The sequence below is a fragment of the Terrapene carolina genome, unplaced genomic scaffold (genome assembly GCF_002925995.2).
Source record: "Terrapene carolina triunguis isolate 2854851 unplaced genomic scaffold, T_m_triunguis-2.0 Scaffold66, whole genome shotgun sequence".
NCBI classification, from domain to species: Eukaryota; Metazoa; Chordata; order Testudines; family Emydidae; genus Terrapene; species Terrapene triunguis.
In genome coordinates, this window is record NW_020664417.1 from 24,224,357 (window position 1) to 24,239,207 (window position 14,851).

Below are 14,851 nucleotides of genomic sequence, written 5' to 3' on the forward strand. Positions count from 1 at the left end.
AACTAGCAGATACAAGGATAAGGGTGGTAACTAACTGTGTTGGGAGTGTAATACAGAACTTGTTTGTATCAATGAACAAAAGGATAAGTCATAGGAGGGGCACCTTTGTCCAGCTTAGGCGACAGCGGAGACTCCAGCTGCTATCTGAGCCGGTCCATTTTCACAGGCATACATGTGTTAGTGTACCTGTAGCTCCTATGGGGTCTAGGACCATGCTTCATAGACAATAGGGTTACCATACATCCGGATTTCCCCGGACATGTCCGGCTTTTTGGTGCTCAAATCCCCATCCGGGGGGAATTTCCAAAGAGCCGGACATGTCTGGGGAAATAGGGAGGCATAAGCCAGGGTCCGTCCAGCACGATCCGCCGGGTCCGCAGTGCAGCCCAGCTGCCCCGGCTACAATGCTCGGGCGGGGAATGGGGGGGCTCGGGCTTCCCTCGTGGGTGGGGACCCCCTGGCCACTGGGGGACCCTTCCTGTGGCCCCGTTGCCCCGCGCAGCTCGGAACCCGGCGCCGCGGGAGCTGTTTCCAGCGGGGACAGACAGGCCGGGGAATGTGCTCGGCAGCAGGAAGGAAGCTGCGGCCGGGGCTGCAGGGACCCGCGCCGCCGAGCGTCTGAAGCCCCCAGCAGGCAGAGGCTGCCGGGTGAGTGGGGGAGCAGGGCAGGCGGGGGCATAGAGGTGGCAGGGGGTGCAGGGGCTGCAGGGCGAGGAGGAGCAGGGAAGGCAGGGGCATAGAGGCTGCAGGGGCAGAGGGGTGCAGGGGCTGCAGGGCGAGGAGGAGCAGGGCAGGCAGGGGCATAGAGGCTGCAGGGGTAGGGGGCGCAGGGGCTGCAGGGCGAGTGGGGAGCAGGGGTCACAGAGGCTGCAGGGCGAGTGGGGAGGAGGGGTCACAGGCTTCAGGGGCGGGGGGTGCAGGGGCTGCAGGGCGAGTGAGGAGCAGGGGTCACAGAGGCTGCCTGGGCAGGGGGCGCGGGGCGCAGAGACTGCAGGGGTGCAGGGTGAGTGGGGAGCAGGGGTCACAGAGGCTGCAGGGGCAGGGAGGCTGCAGGGCAAGTGGGGAGTAGGGAAGCACTTAGCAACCCCCAACCAAGATCAGAGCAGGAGGGAGGAGGGGGAATGCAGGGTGCTCAGAGGAGGGGGCAGAGTTGGGGCGGGGACTTTGGGGAAGGGGCGGGCTTGGGGTGGGGCCAGGGCCGGGGGTGGGGAAGGGGCGCAGTTGGGGCAGGGCCAGGGCCCCCGTGGAGTGTCCTCTTTTTTCAGTGTTGAAATATGGTAACCCTAATAGACAATAAACTGGCCGAGCACCTTCACTAATGAACTGAGCTTGTGGTCTATCTTATGAGTAACATCAAGGTCTGCTGAATTAGCAGGCTGCATTCTCTGCTGGTGCTAACACCACCAGAACTCCACAAATAGAAGGATTAAGCCAGTGGTGCGCAACCTTTTCCAGTTGTGCCCCCCCTTTACCATTAACTGAATCTGTCCTAGCTCCCCTCCATTACTGGACAGCCAAGGCTTCCTCAGCAGCTGAGCTTGGGCTGAAGGCAGAGCTGGAGGCAGAACTGGGGATAGGGGAGCCGAGGACAGAGGTGGAGCTGGTCTGGGAGTGGAGAGGGAAGGAGGGCAGAGCTGGGCTGCAGGCAGAGCAGGGGGCAGAGTGGGATTGGAAGCGTGGTGCTCCCTCCCCGTCCCCTGGTGGGGCTGGAGCCGGCCCCAGTATGCTGTCCCCCGGAATGTTCCTCTGCAACCCCCTGGGGGCACATCCCAGTTTGGGGACCACTGCACTAAGCACTTGTAACAGCCAAACAGCCCCCCCCCCAGTGTTACCATGGCAACGACATTCCAGCCTTCAGCACTTAATTTTAAAAAAAAAAAAATAAAAAAAAAAAAAAAAAAAACACTCCAGGAAGGTGTGATTTTAAGTGGAAAGTATCCCTTTAAAGATATACTAAATGTAAAGCCCAGGTCTGACTATCACATGCTTTGATTGTCGGAAGGTAGATCAAAAGTTATCAAGGATTTCTGTACAGCATATCAAGAAGTTGTTCTTATGAACAATTAAGTCCAATGAAAAGTTACTAGATACCAGCAATGAAAAACAGAACTATTTTGCTTGAGGTAGGGTATGCTATATTGTTATTAGCTATTGTGTGGAAGTTCAATAATGTGTGAAGACAAACAATAAAACTGGAAATAAGATTATTATTCACACTCAACAAATACTATGATTAGAGATGTACAGAACAGAGAATATATAAATGACTGTGAATCTGCATGGGAATTGAGGCCAAAAGAGAGAGAAATTACAAATCAGACATAGAATCATGTATATTAAAAGAACAACACTGCTTATGGTGCTGGATTAAAACTCATAGGTTGCAGAAAAAGAGGGCATTTTGACAGATATGTAATCAGTTACTGCAAGCAAAAAAAATTAGCTCAGAGTTAAGACCAAAAGACTGCCTTCTACGTTAGTGTCTTCCCAACCACCATAATAATAATAAAAAAAAAAATCAATCAATCATCTTGAGAACACTGTACTTTTCTCAAAAAACCCACAAGCATCGAAAAGCTTGGCCATTCCAAGTAAAGGTTCTGCTTAGGAAAAAACAAAATATATGCAAATGCAGTTATAGTCATCCACATTCTTCCTCACACTGCTAATTCAGGATTCTGTGATAACTTTACTCTTCCATCCAAACAAATTAATCTAACCACCACAAAAAATTAAATTCTTCATCTTAAAAAACCTGTTTGGTGGAAGGCTAAGAACACTATAATCTGATTGCTATATGCGGCACTACTGGAGCAAAATTAAGATTGCTTGGGTGACATTAATTTTTGCATGAGCATATTTTCTAGTGATTTGGTGTTTAATTGCAAAATGCAATCTTAATTTGTAATTTCCAAGCTAATGTTAGTATTTTTATTTATTGATTTAAAAAGAAAAGTATATAATTTTATGGTGTTTTTGTCTGAAGAAAGGTTCTTTCATCATTAAATCCAGGTTATGTTTTTTAACTTGGTTATAGGTTATAAAAAAAAAAAGTCTCAGAAAATAATTTAGCAGTACCTGGACTGAGAAGGAGGAAGTGCCACAGCTAAGGACTGAGCAGCTGATTCACTGGGCATTCTCTGGATCTTGGTGTCTGCTGTCAGAGCCACACCTTGTAAAAGAAAGTATACAAAAAGCACAAATTAATCCGGTCAGAGATGCATTTTTGTATCTGAACTGTTACATATAACTGAATATTTTGGTAACAAAGAAACCTTTGTCATTCACTGACATGGCTGACAGATAAGAATATCACAAAGCTAAATAAAATAAGGTTATTGTTCATTTTGGTCCAAATCCTTTGCACAGTGACACTGTACAGGGGCACATACAGGGTTTGACTGGCAGTGGAAATGGTGTGGTTCTATTACAAGAGACAAGAAATACCTACATAGAGACAGTGTGCACACCCCTTCCTCTAAACACTGTGGAACAGAGAACCCAACATGAGTGGAGACTGTTTCTGTATAAGTTGCAGAAGAGACAGCCAGAAAACCCATGATTTTCTAAACCCACTGGCTGATACTGTAGGGGTAGTGTAGGAACTATGAAAGCATCAGCCCTCCATAAATTGCAATATTAGGGGTTGGGAGTGAGATTCTGTCCCCTTCCCTTAAGGCATAGCTGTTCAAAATGCTTTTACTTTGCTTTTGCACAAGGCTAGAGAATTTGTTCCACCTCTCTTAACCAACGTTTTAAATATTGGACACTAGCATTCAGATTAAATTCATTTTTTCTATACCAAAATAACAGTTTCAATTTCTCCTACAGCATATACTTTAATAATGAAACTACACTTTTCCAATTCTATTAATAGTAAAGATGGCCCACTTTCTGAAACATTCCATTTAAACTGTAAAAATATATGGGGTATGATACCACAGACCTGTTTCAAACAAAACTCCCACTACTCAAGTCAATGTAGTTGAGGCCTCCTGTAGATACCCAAAGTAGAATATATTTTAGAGCTACTGCCTATCTATTTTTCCACAACTTTCTTCTAATATAGCCAGTCAGAAGAGTTTAATTAACACCCAAATGAGAACATCCTTATTAAAATTTGTTTATCAATATAATTCACAGTTGAAACTAAACCTATCCGATGACTATCTAGATCATGGGCATAAACTCTGAAATTCCTGATTTTTTAAAATAGTTTTTATATCATTTGTGTGTGAAAAGTAGATATTTTTATATAAAATTTTACTCACCAGGACCAGGTGGATATGGATGTGTACCTGTTATCAAATATTCAAGTTCTTGTCCTAAATAACAGAATATTTTTCTTAATTATTGCTTTTTGTTGTAAACACTAAAATAAAGTGATCAAAAATCATAGCATGTCAGCAACCAGCAAAAATGGCAGTCGCATCTAAGTTGTAACACTGCAGTACCTGAGTGCTCCCTATTTCCCTTTGTTTCTTTTACTCTCCACTGTGTCAGTAAGATATCTGGTATAGACCAGAAAAGCACCATTCTTTGAAATGCTGATGCTACTGCTTACTACAAACAATGGACTTTGCTTTAGGAACACTCTAGTCCCTCACAAAAAACTAAAAAGAGTATATTTTCATACAGATAAGGATGCATTAGAGAAGCTCAGCCAGCAAGAAAAAGGATTCTGTTACCCAACAAATGAATGTTCCACATGGAATGTACGAGCTAAGCTATGTATTAAGGAATGTATTAAGCTAAGACAATGAAGTTTACATGACAGTGGAGAAGGAAAAAAAGGAAGGCAAATACAAGTTCTTTTTAACTTCTGTTTTTAAGACAGTCCTCACCATGACAGCCTCTCTCACTACCTGTAACTCTCTCAGAAGGTAACCATCTCAATTACAGTATGAAGATGTGAGACACTCTTGAGAAAAGAGAACTTGCACTTCCTGGTACAAGTGCTGGAGGGGCAGAGCTCTTCTTGACCTGCTGCTCACAAACAGGAAAGAATTAGTAGGGGAAGCAAAAGTGGATGGGAACCTGGGAGGTAGTGACCATGAGATGGTCGAGTTCAGGATCCTAACACAAGGAAGGAGAGCAGCAGAATATGTACCCTGGACTTCAGAAAAGCAGACTTTGACTCCCTCAGGGAACTGATGGGCAGGAACCGCTGGGAGAATAACATGAGGGGGAAAAGGAGTCCAGGAGAGCTGGCTGTATTTTAAAGAATCCTTATTGAGGTTGCAGGAGGAAACCATCCCAATGTGTAGAAATAATGGTAAATATGGCAGGCGACCAGCTTGGCTTAACAGTGAAATCCTTGCTGATCTTAAACACAAAATAGAAGCTTACAAGAAGTGGAAGATTGGACAAATGACCAGGGAGGAGTATAAAAATACTGCTCAGGCATGCAGGAGTGAAATCAGGAAAGCCAAATCACACTTGGAGTTGCAGCTAGCAAGAGATGTTAAGAGTAACAAGAAGGGTTTCTTCAGGTATGTTAGCAACAAGAAGGTGGTCAAGGAAAGTGTGGGCCCCTTACTGAATGAGGGATGCAATCTAGTGACAGAGGATGTGGAAAAAACTAATGTACTCAATGCTTTTTTGCCTCTGTCTTCACGAACAAGGTCAGCTCCCAGACTACAGCACTGGGCAGCACTGCATGGGGAGGAGGTGACCAGCCCTCTGTGGAGAAAGAAGTGGTTCGGGACTATTTAGAAAAGCTGGACAAGCACAAGTCCATGGGGCTGGACGCACTGCATCAGAGGGTGCTAAAGGAGTTGGCAGATGTGATTGCAGAGCCATTGGCTATTATCTTTGAAAACTCGTGGCAATCGGGGGAGGTCCCGGATGACTGGAAAAAGGCTAATGTAGTGCCCATCTTTAAAAAGGGGAAGGAGAAGGATCCGGGGAACTACAGGCCAGTCAGCCTCACCTCAGGGCCTGGAAAAAATCATGGGGCAGGTCCTCAAGGAATCAATTCTGAATCACTTAGAGGATAGGAAAGTGATCAGGAACAGTCAGCATAGATTCACCAGGGGCAAGTCATGCCTGACTAACCTAACTGCCTTCTATGATGAGATAACTGGCTCTGTGGATGAGGGGAAAGCAGTGGATGTGTTATTCCTTGACTTTAGTAAAGCTTTTGATACAGTCTCCCACAGTATTCTTGCCAGCAAGTTAAAGTAGTATGGGCTGGATGAATGGACTATAAGGTGGATAGAAAGCTGGCTAGAACGTCGGGCTCAACGGGTAGTGATCAATGGCTCCATGTCTAGTTGGCAGCCAGTATCAAGCAGAGTGCCCCAAGGGTCGGTCCTGGGGCTGGTTTTGTTCAATATCTTCATTAATGATCTGGAGGATGGCGTGGACTGCACCCTCAGCAAGTTTGCAGATGACACTAAACTGGGAGGAGTGGTAGATACACTGGAGGGTAGGGATAGGATATAGTACGACCTAGACAAATTAGAGGATTGGGCCAAAAGAAATCTGATGAGGATCAACAAGGACAAGTGCAGAGTCCTGCACTTAGGATGGAAGAATTCCATGCACTGCTATAGACTACGGACCGAATGACTAGGCAGCAGTTCTGCAGAAAAGGACCTAGAGGTTACAGTGGACAAGAAGCTGGATATGAGTCAACAGTGTGCCCTTGTTGCCAAGAAGGCTAATGGCATTTTGGGCTGTATAAGTAGGGGCATTGCCAGCAGATCGAGGGACGTGATCATTCCCCTCTATTCGACATTGGTGAGGCCTCATCTCGAGTACTGTGTCCAGTTTTGGGCCCCACACTACAAGAAGGATGTGGAAAAATTGGAAAGAGTCCAGCGGAGGGCAACAAAATTGATTAGGGGGCTGGAGCACATGACTTATGAGGAGAGGCTGAGGGAACTGGGATTGTTTAGTCTGCAGAAGAGAAGAATGAGGGGGGATTTGATAGCTGCTTTCAACTAGCTGAAAGGGGGTTCCAAAGAGGATGGATCTAGACTGTTCTCAGGGGTAGCAGATGACAGAACAAGGAGTAATGGTCTCAAGTTGCAATGGGGGAGGTTTAGGTTGGATATTAGGAAAAACTTTTTCACTAGGAGGGTGGTGAAGCACTGGAATGGCTTACCTAGGGAGGTGGTAGAATCTCCTTCCTTAGAGATTTTTAAGGTCAGGCTTGACAAAGCCCTGGCTGGGATGATTTAGTTGGGGATTGGTCCTGCTTTGAGCAGGGGGTTGGACTAGATGACCTCCTGAGGTCCCTTCCAACCTTGATATTCTATGAACATATCACAGTAGAAGGGATTGACCAGAAGTTAAAAAATCTCAAGGTACATGTCATGTGACACTAGAAGAGTTTTAATAGAAAGGGAAAAGGGATTCCTCCTTCAATGAATAATTCATACTTAAATATAGGGTATTTTTGATACCTACATGTCTAAAGGCATTTGAAAAAGTTCTATATAACTCTTAGCCAACACTTCACACATTGTTTACCACCACCATTAGTGGCAAACTAGAAGAACACAATGTCTTGTTCCTTCTTTGCCACCTACATGAAATAACCATTATGTTTTTGAGCCTTATTATTTGTATAACATCGTACCACACATTATGTTCTGATAAACACCTTCCCTGTTCCGAACAGTTTACGTTGTATGGGAATATGCCAGTAGAATACAAGACAATGAAAAATAGATGTTTTCCTTACAAATATTTCTCTTAGGCTATAGCATAGCGATCTTGAAATTTAATTTCAGTTAACAAATAATGGCACACTAACCTTGATTTGCAGGATACTGTTTATGTCCATAGAGATCCCCTGGATTTGGAGAATCCTTCTCTCTAAAATTTTCCTTCAGAATAGGCATGTGCAGCACAGAACCATAATCTGTGCGAAGCTTGATTGACATCTTTAATTTGTGGCTGTTTAAGAAAACAACAATATATATTAAATCTTGATCTTCTAATACATTATTCATTTAAAAATGTTTTTTTAAAATATTTTTAATATTAGCTATGCTAATATTTTCCTTTCACTATCACCAGATAGTAGTTTTGCCCAAGAGTCTGAACATACACTATCAGACTTGTATGACAATTAAAGCTAGTCAGAAATTTTCCAATGAAACTCTTTTGTCAAGCCTGAAATGTCTTACAAAAGTGAACCAGATTCGACTACCTTTTGCAGAATCATAGGCAGGATTCTTACGGAAACCTGCCTGGTTCCCCACCAACTCACCTGGCAGCTGCTGGGGACCCTGAACTTCCACGGTCCGAAGCTCCATGGTAGTTGCACCATGCAGGCTGCCCCAGAGCCGGCGATCCCAGGCTTCCAGGGTCCACAACTCCATGGCAGCCCCACCATGGCAAAGGCTGTCAAAGTCCTTGTCACAGAGCTGAGAGCTGCACAGCCCTATAAGCTCCAGATCTAGCCAGGATGGCTCTAAGAACATAGGTTCCTGGCTCCACAGCAGGGAACCTTTAAGCCCTGGGAGCTTCAGCTTGAGCCAGGATTTCCAGGCTCCCTGCTATGGAGCTGGGAGCCTGGAGATCCTGGTACTGGCTTCCACACACTGTGGATCTGGGGAGCCCCACCATGAAGACTGCCCTGGGACCAGGAATCCCAAGGCTTCCAGACTCTCAGGCTAGGAGTCTGGAAGCCCTGAGGTCACTGGCCCCAGGGCACTGTTCATGGTGAGCAGCCCCAGAGCTGCAGACCCTGGGAGCCCCAGCAGCTGCTGACAGAAAATGACATTTTTGTCAGTTTCAGCACTACTAAATGTCAATTTCAAACAGCAGCTGCCTGTCCCCAGAATCATATTTTGTTTTAGAAACACCATGTGTAGGTGTTTCCAAAACTAATTTTTTAGAGGAATTTTCAGTTTATAATGAAATCTGAATTGGACCAAATTCAAAATTTTTTAAATGAAACCAAATTTGAAGTGAACTGGAAATCCTGCATTTCAGCCAGTGCTAGAAACAGTTGCAAAGGAGTGTCTGCCTCACATTAACGTTTTTAGACATACCAATATTTTATGATAGCTGTTCTTACCTTACATCGTCTAATGGTATAGGCTTTGCATTATCAGCCACAAACATATCATGGGTTCTCTTCAAGGATCTGAACACTAATGTGTGCACAGAGTGTTTCTGCACTTCCTGCAGAGAAGATACCTTTAATTATACACATGGAAATAATTTAATAGAAAACCTGAAAATGGCAATGAAAATTAAAGTAGTGATTCTTGCCTTTCTATATGTAAGAAATGGACTTTAGTTTGCTAAAGTACACAGTTGTGCTTGAGTGCTAAAAACTATAATTTGATGTGAGAGAGTTTCATCTCCCTCATCTCCAAACTTAAATCAATACTTAACTACTTCCCCCTTTCATGATACTGTGATGATTAAAAATAGCAGGCCAAAACTTGGATCAAAATTCTGTGTTTCCAACTATAGGCACATGTGAATTTAATGAAGGGACAAACAAAAAAGCTTTTCACTCATGCTTGCCAGCTCCATTTTTATAAGTCGCCAATAAAGCAACTGAGTCAGAGCGCAGGACTCCCTATAAATTTGATTTTATTGCCTAAATAAACAAGCAAAAGATTTATAAAGTGCCATGTACAATATGTCACCTTTGTGTACGCCTCTGATCAGAAAACTGTACAATAGTGCTATTCTGGACTCAAAATCAGTAGCACTTGTTTTCATATAATTAATCAAATTGTTTTGTTTTTAAAAGAAAAGGTCTAGAACACCATTGAGCTGTGAACAAGAACTCATAGGCAGATTAACGAAACTTTAATGGTAATTCTAATATCAAATGTTAGTTTTTCTACCACAACTGTATTAGCATTTTCTCTTCCCCGAAGACCCAGGAAGAGGGCCATGAGTCTTAGGCCTGGTCTACACTAGGCTTTTATGTCGACTTTAGCGCCGTTATATCGAATTAACCCTGCACCCGTCCACACCAGGAAGCCATTTAGTTCGACATAAAGCTCTCTTTAAATCGATTTCTGTAATCCTCCCCAACGAGAGGAGTAGCGCTAAATTCGACATGGCCATATCGAATTAGGCTAGGTGTGGATGGAAATCGACGGTAATAGCTCCGGGAGCTATCCCACAGTGCACCACTCTGTTGACGCTCTGGACAGCAGTCCGAGCTCGGATGCTCTGACCAGCCACACCCCCGGGAAAATTTGAATTCATTTTCATTTTCCTGTCTGGGCAGTTTGAATCTCAGTTCCTCTTTGGACATCGAGGGGAGCTCAGCAGCAGTGGCAACTATGCAGAGCTCTCCAGCAGAGATGGCCGTGCAATCCAATAGAAAGAGGGCCCCAGCATGGACTGATCGGGAAGTCTTGGATCTCATCGCAGTGTGGGGCGATGAGTCCGTGCTTTCAGAGCTGCGCTCCAAAAGAAGGAATGCTAAGATCTACGAGAAGATCTCCAAAGCCATGGCAGAGAGAGGCTACAGCCGGGATGCAACGCAGTGCCGCGTGAAAATCAAGGAGCTGAGACAAGGCTACCAAAAAACCAAAGAGGCTAACGGACGCTCCGGATCCCAGCCCCACACATCCCGTTTCTACGAGGCACTCCATTCCATCCTGGGAGCGGCCGCCACCACTACCCCACCCCTGACCGTGGACTCCGAGGATGGGATCATGTCGGACATGACAGCGGACGGGGAAGATGAAGAAGGAGATGAGGAGGACGAGGCAGTCGACAGCGCTGGCACCGCTGATTTCCCCGACAGCCAGGAGCTCTTCATCACCCTTACCGAGATCCCCTACCAACCGTCCCCATCCCTTACCCCGGACACAGAATCAGGGGACGGATCAAGCAGTAAGTGCTGTAAACATGTAAACATTTATTTAAAACAGAACGGTAATATTTATACTATTAACAATGTATATTTATAAAAGTGCTGTAAACTAGTAAAAAAATAATCAGGTACAAAACAGGAATATTTACAAAGGTAACAAATGGGTTTTCATGATTTCTCTGTCTTAGGCTCTTCTCAATTTAGTCCCAAGTATTTTAAAAAAATTTCACAATGTCCGTTACTACATGATTCCCAGGCCCAAGACGCTCCACTCCAAAGTCCCAGTGCACCTACGCGAAAATCCGGTCAATGTGGCCGGGGATCGACGAGAAATCCTCGTAGGAGAACTCCTCGTAGGTCTCGTGGAGGTAGAGCTCAAGCCTGTTGATCAGGTTCCGGGGTAGGGCGATCTTAGTGGGCCCTCCGTGGTAGCAGACATGTCCCCTCCACGCCACAATCAAGTACTCCGGGATCATCGCACGACATAACATAGCGGCATACGGCCCCGGTTTCTGCATGCTTTCCCGCAGCATGCGTTCTCTCTGGGTGTCCGGGATCCTCAGGAGGGTGATGTCGCTCATGACGCCCTGCTTTGAATTAGGGAGGGGACTGTTAGTATTGGGACTGCTTTACAGCCACGCGGTGGAGGGAGAGGGGCAGCATACAGGGATCTTTCCCTGGGACAGCCGCGAGGGGGTGGGACAGGGGCAGAGTTGATGCTGTCCTGATTGCTGGCAGCAGAGACTGGCATTGCTTTCAATGTGAAAGGAGGCCAGTGCTACAGCTGGAGTTTTAAGCAGCCACAAGTCTGCGGCTTACCATTATTGCCCGCTCCAGAAGTTCAGGTCTCCAGCCACAGTTCTCTGAACAGTCCAAGACCTCCGCAAGTCCACAGGCACTGAAGGCGACGGCCGAAAATTCGACCTTGTCCTGAGTGCGCATGTGAGAGGTGCAGTGCATGGTCTTGTTCACAGAGAAAGACTAGGTTCTTTGTATACAATTTCATTTATCTGTCTCAGGAATTCACTCCCTTTTCACAATTCACACAGACACATCTGCGACTGTCTCCCAACCCAGCCTCTCAGCACACTCCCAGAGGCTAGCGCAGATTAGGCGGAGGAAGAAGAAGACGCGTGAAGACATGTTCTCAGAACTAATGGACTGCTCCCGAGCCCAGGCAGCCCAGCAGACACAGTGGAGGGAGAACTTGTCACAAATGCACCGAGCAGTCATGGAACGGGAGGAGAGGTGGCGTCAGGAGGACCAACAGGCTACTGAAAAGCTGCTTGGACTAATGAGGGAGCAAACGGACACGCTCCGGCGCCTTGTGGATGTTCTGCAAGACCGGAGGCAGGAGGACAGAGCCCCGCTGCAGTCTATCTGTAACCGCCCTCACCCGCCACCAAGTCCCACACCACCCTCACCCAAAGTCCAAAGAAGGAGGGGCGGCAAGGGCCGTTAAAACTTTCAATCAACCCCTGCAGACTGCTCTAGCAGTAGAAGGCTGACATTCCCCAAAATTTCATAAGTCCTTTCCTACCCACCTCACACAAGCCCCCGTCCAAGTTTCACCCCCCACGTTTCATGTCTGGTTCGCAATAAAATGTTTGTTTCTGTTCATTACTGTTTCAGTCAGGTTCTTTTGAGGGAGAGTCTGTCTGGAGGGGGGGAAGGGGCTTGGTAATTGGACAGGACAGTGACCTTTAGCAGGGTACAGAGGCGGTGTCAGGTCCAGCATCAGGACACATACACAGTGCGGTCACTGGTTACCCTGGTCAGTCTTGGAGGTGGTTTTCATGTTCTGGGGGGGGGGGTTGCTCTGTTACTTTGTGGTGGGGGAGGGCGGTTACAGATCTTATGCAGCGGTCCTTATCCTGGCTCACAGATCCACGCAGCAGGGGATCTGTAACCCTACCCCCCCTGCCAGAAAGTCACATAGCCGACACATACACACAGTCCCCCCCCAGGAGTGCTGGCAGGCTCCATTGAAATAACCAGTCCACCAGTGCGGAGCCTGTCATTCCGGGAGTTTAGAAGCATCATTTGCATCAGAACACTAAACCCGCCCCCCGCCACAGTCTGCGTCCCCGGTTTAAAACATTCCCGCGAAAACAGCAATACAGACAACGGTGTTCATTAACAAAATCGAAATGATTTTATTTTTTGGGAAGGGGAAGGGGGTGAAGGGGGTATGTAACTGGAGAGTATAGTCAAAATGAACTGGGTAAAGAAACGGGGGCAGGTTCAGCTTTTCTGTCCACAAACTGAAAAGTCACTGGTTGCCCTGCTCACTCAGGAACCTAGCTTTCAAAGCCTCCCGGATGCACAGGGCGTCCCGCTGGGATCTTCTAATGGCCCGGCTGTCTGGCTGGACGTAATCAGCAGCCAGGCTATTTGCCTCTAGCTCCCACCCCGCCATAAAGGTCTCCCCCTTGCTCTCACACAGGTTGTGGAGCACACAGCAAGCTGCAATAACGATGGGGATATTGGTTTCGCTGAGATCACAGCGAGTGAGTAAGCTTCTCCATCTCCCCTTGAGACGGCCAAAAGCACACTCCACTACCATTCTGCACTTGCTCAGCCGGTAGTTGAACAGTTCTTTTTCTGTGTCCAGGGCGCCAGTATAGGGCTTCATGAGCCAGGGCATTAGCGGGTAGGCTGGGTCCCCGAGGATGACTGTAGGCATCTCCACATCCCCAAGAGTTATTTTGTGGTCTGGGAAGTAAATACCTTCCTGCAGCCGTCTAAACAGACCAGAGTTCCTGAACACGCGAGCGTCATGAACCTTGCCCGGCCATCCGACGTAGATGTTTGTAAACCGTCCCCGATGGTCCACCAGTGCTTGCAGCACCATTGAAAAGTAGCCCTTTCTATTGATGTACTGGCTGGCCTGGTGGTCCGGTCCCAGGATAGGGATGTGAGTCCCATCGATAGCCCCACCGCAGTTTGGGAATCCCATCGCGGCAAAGCCATCTATGATGACCTGCGCGTTTCCCAGGGTCACTACCTTTGGGAGCAGTACCTTCACGATTGCCTTGGCTACTTGCATGACAACAACCCCCACGGTAGATTTGCCCACACCAAAGTGGTTCGCGACTGACCGGTAGCTGTCCGGCGTTGCAAGCTTCCAGAGGGCTATGGCCACTCGCTTCTGGACAGTGAGGGCTGCTCGCATGCGGGTGTCCTTGCGCTTCAGGGCAGGGGACAGCAACTCACAAAGTTCGAGGAAAGTCCCCTTCCGCATGCGAAAGTTTCGCAGCCACTGGGATTCATCCCAGACCTGAAGCACTATACGGTCCCACCAGTCCGTGCTTGTTTCCCGGGCCCAGAATCGCCGTTCAACAAAATCCACATGCCCCATTGCCACCGTGATGTCCTGGGCGCTGGGGCTCGTGGTTTCTGACAGCTCTGTGCCACTCTCCGACTTCAGGCTCTCACGGCGGTGCCGTAGCCTCCTCGCCCGATTTCTCTGCATCTGCCTCAGGGAAAGGTGTATGATAAGCTGCGAGGTGTTGAGAACGGCCACAAGTGCAGCGATGGTCGCAGCGTGATCCATGATCGCAGTGCTGTGGCGTCCGCGCTGTCACTGACCAGAAAAGTGCGCGAACTGATTTCCCGCCGGCGCTTTCATGGAGGGAGGGAGGGCGTTAGTGACGGACGGATGACGACAAATTTTTTTTACCCAGAAGGCATTGGCGGCTCGACCCAGAATTCCGATGGGCAGCGGGGACTGCGGGAACTGTGGGATAGCTGCCCACAGTGCACCGCTTCCAATATCGACGCTCGCCCCGTTAGTGTGGACTCACAAAGTCGAATTACTGTCCTTAGTGTGTCCTTAGTGTGGACACACACGTTCGACTTTGCAATATCGATTCCACATATTCGATTTAAGTAAAATCGAATTACCCTCGTAGTGTAGACATACCCTTAGAGGGAGAGAGTGCAAGACCATTCTCTTTAAAAATGTTAAGCTCCTAAAGGTGATTACAGGACTTACTTAAAGTATACAGGACCAAAAAATTCTTCATTCATGTCCACTCA

The 14,851-nt window shown here is 47.0% G+C and overlaps 1 protein-coding gene across 1 annotated transcript in view; it reads right to left on the reverse strand.

Moving 5' to 3' along the window:
* PLRG1 (pleiotropic regulator 1) overlaps positions 1-14,851 on the reverse strand; it is a 38,226-nt gene that overhangs the window by 16,593 nt on the left and 6,782 nt on the right. The window contains exons 2-5 of the mRNA XM_024198242.1: positions 9,038-9,144; positions 7,766-7,908; positions 4,272-4,325; positions 3,079-3,172 (exon numbers count right to left, since the gene is read on the reverse strand). Of these exons, the coding sequence (XP_024054010.1) occupies positions 3,079-3,172; positions 4,272-4,325; positions 7,766-7,908; positions 9,038-9,144 (398 nt within the window). The remainder of the gene's footprint in view (positions 1-3,078; positions 3,173-4,271; positions 4,326-7,765; positions 7,909-9,037; positions 9,145-14,851) is intronic.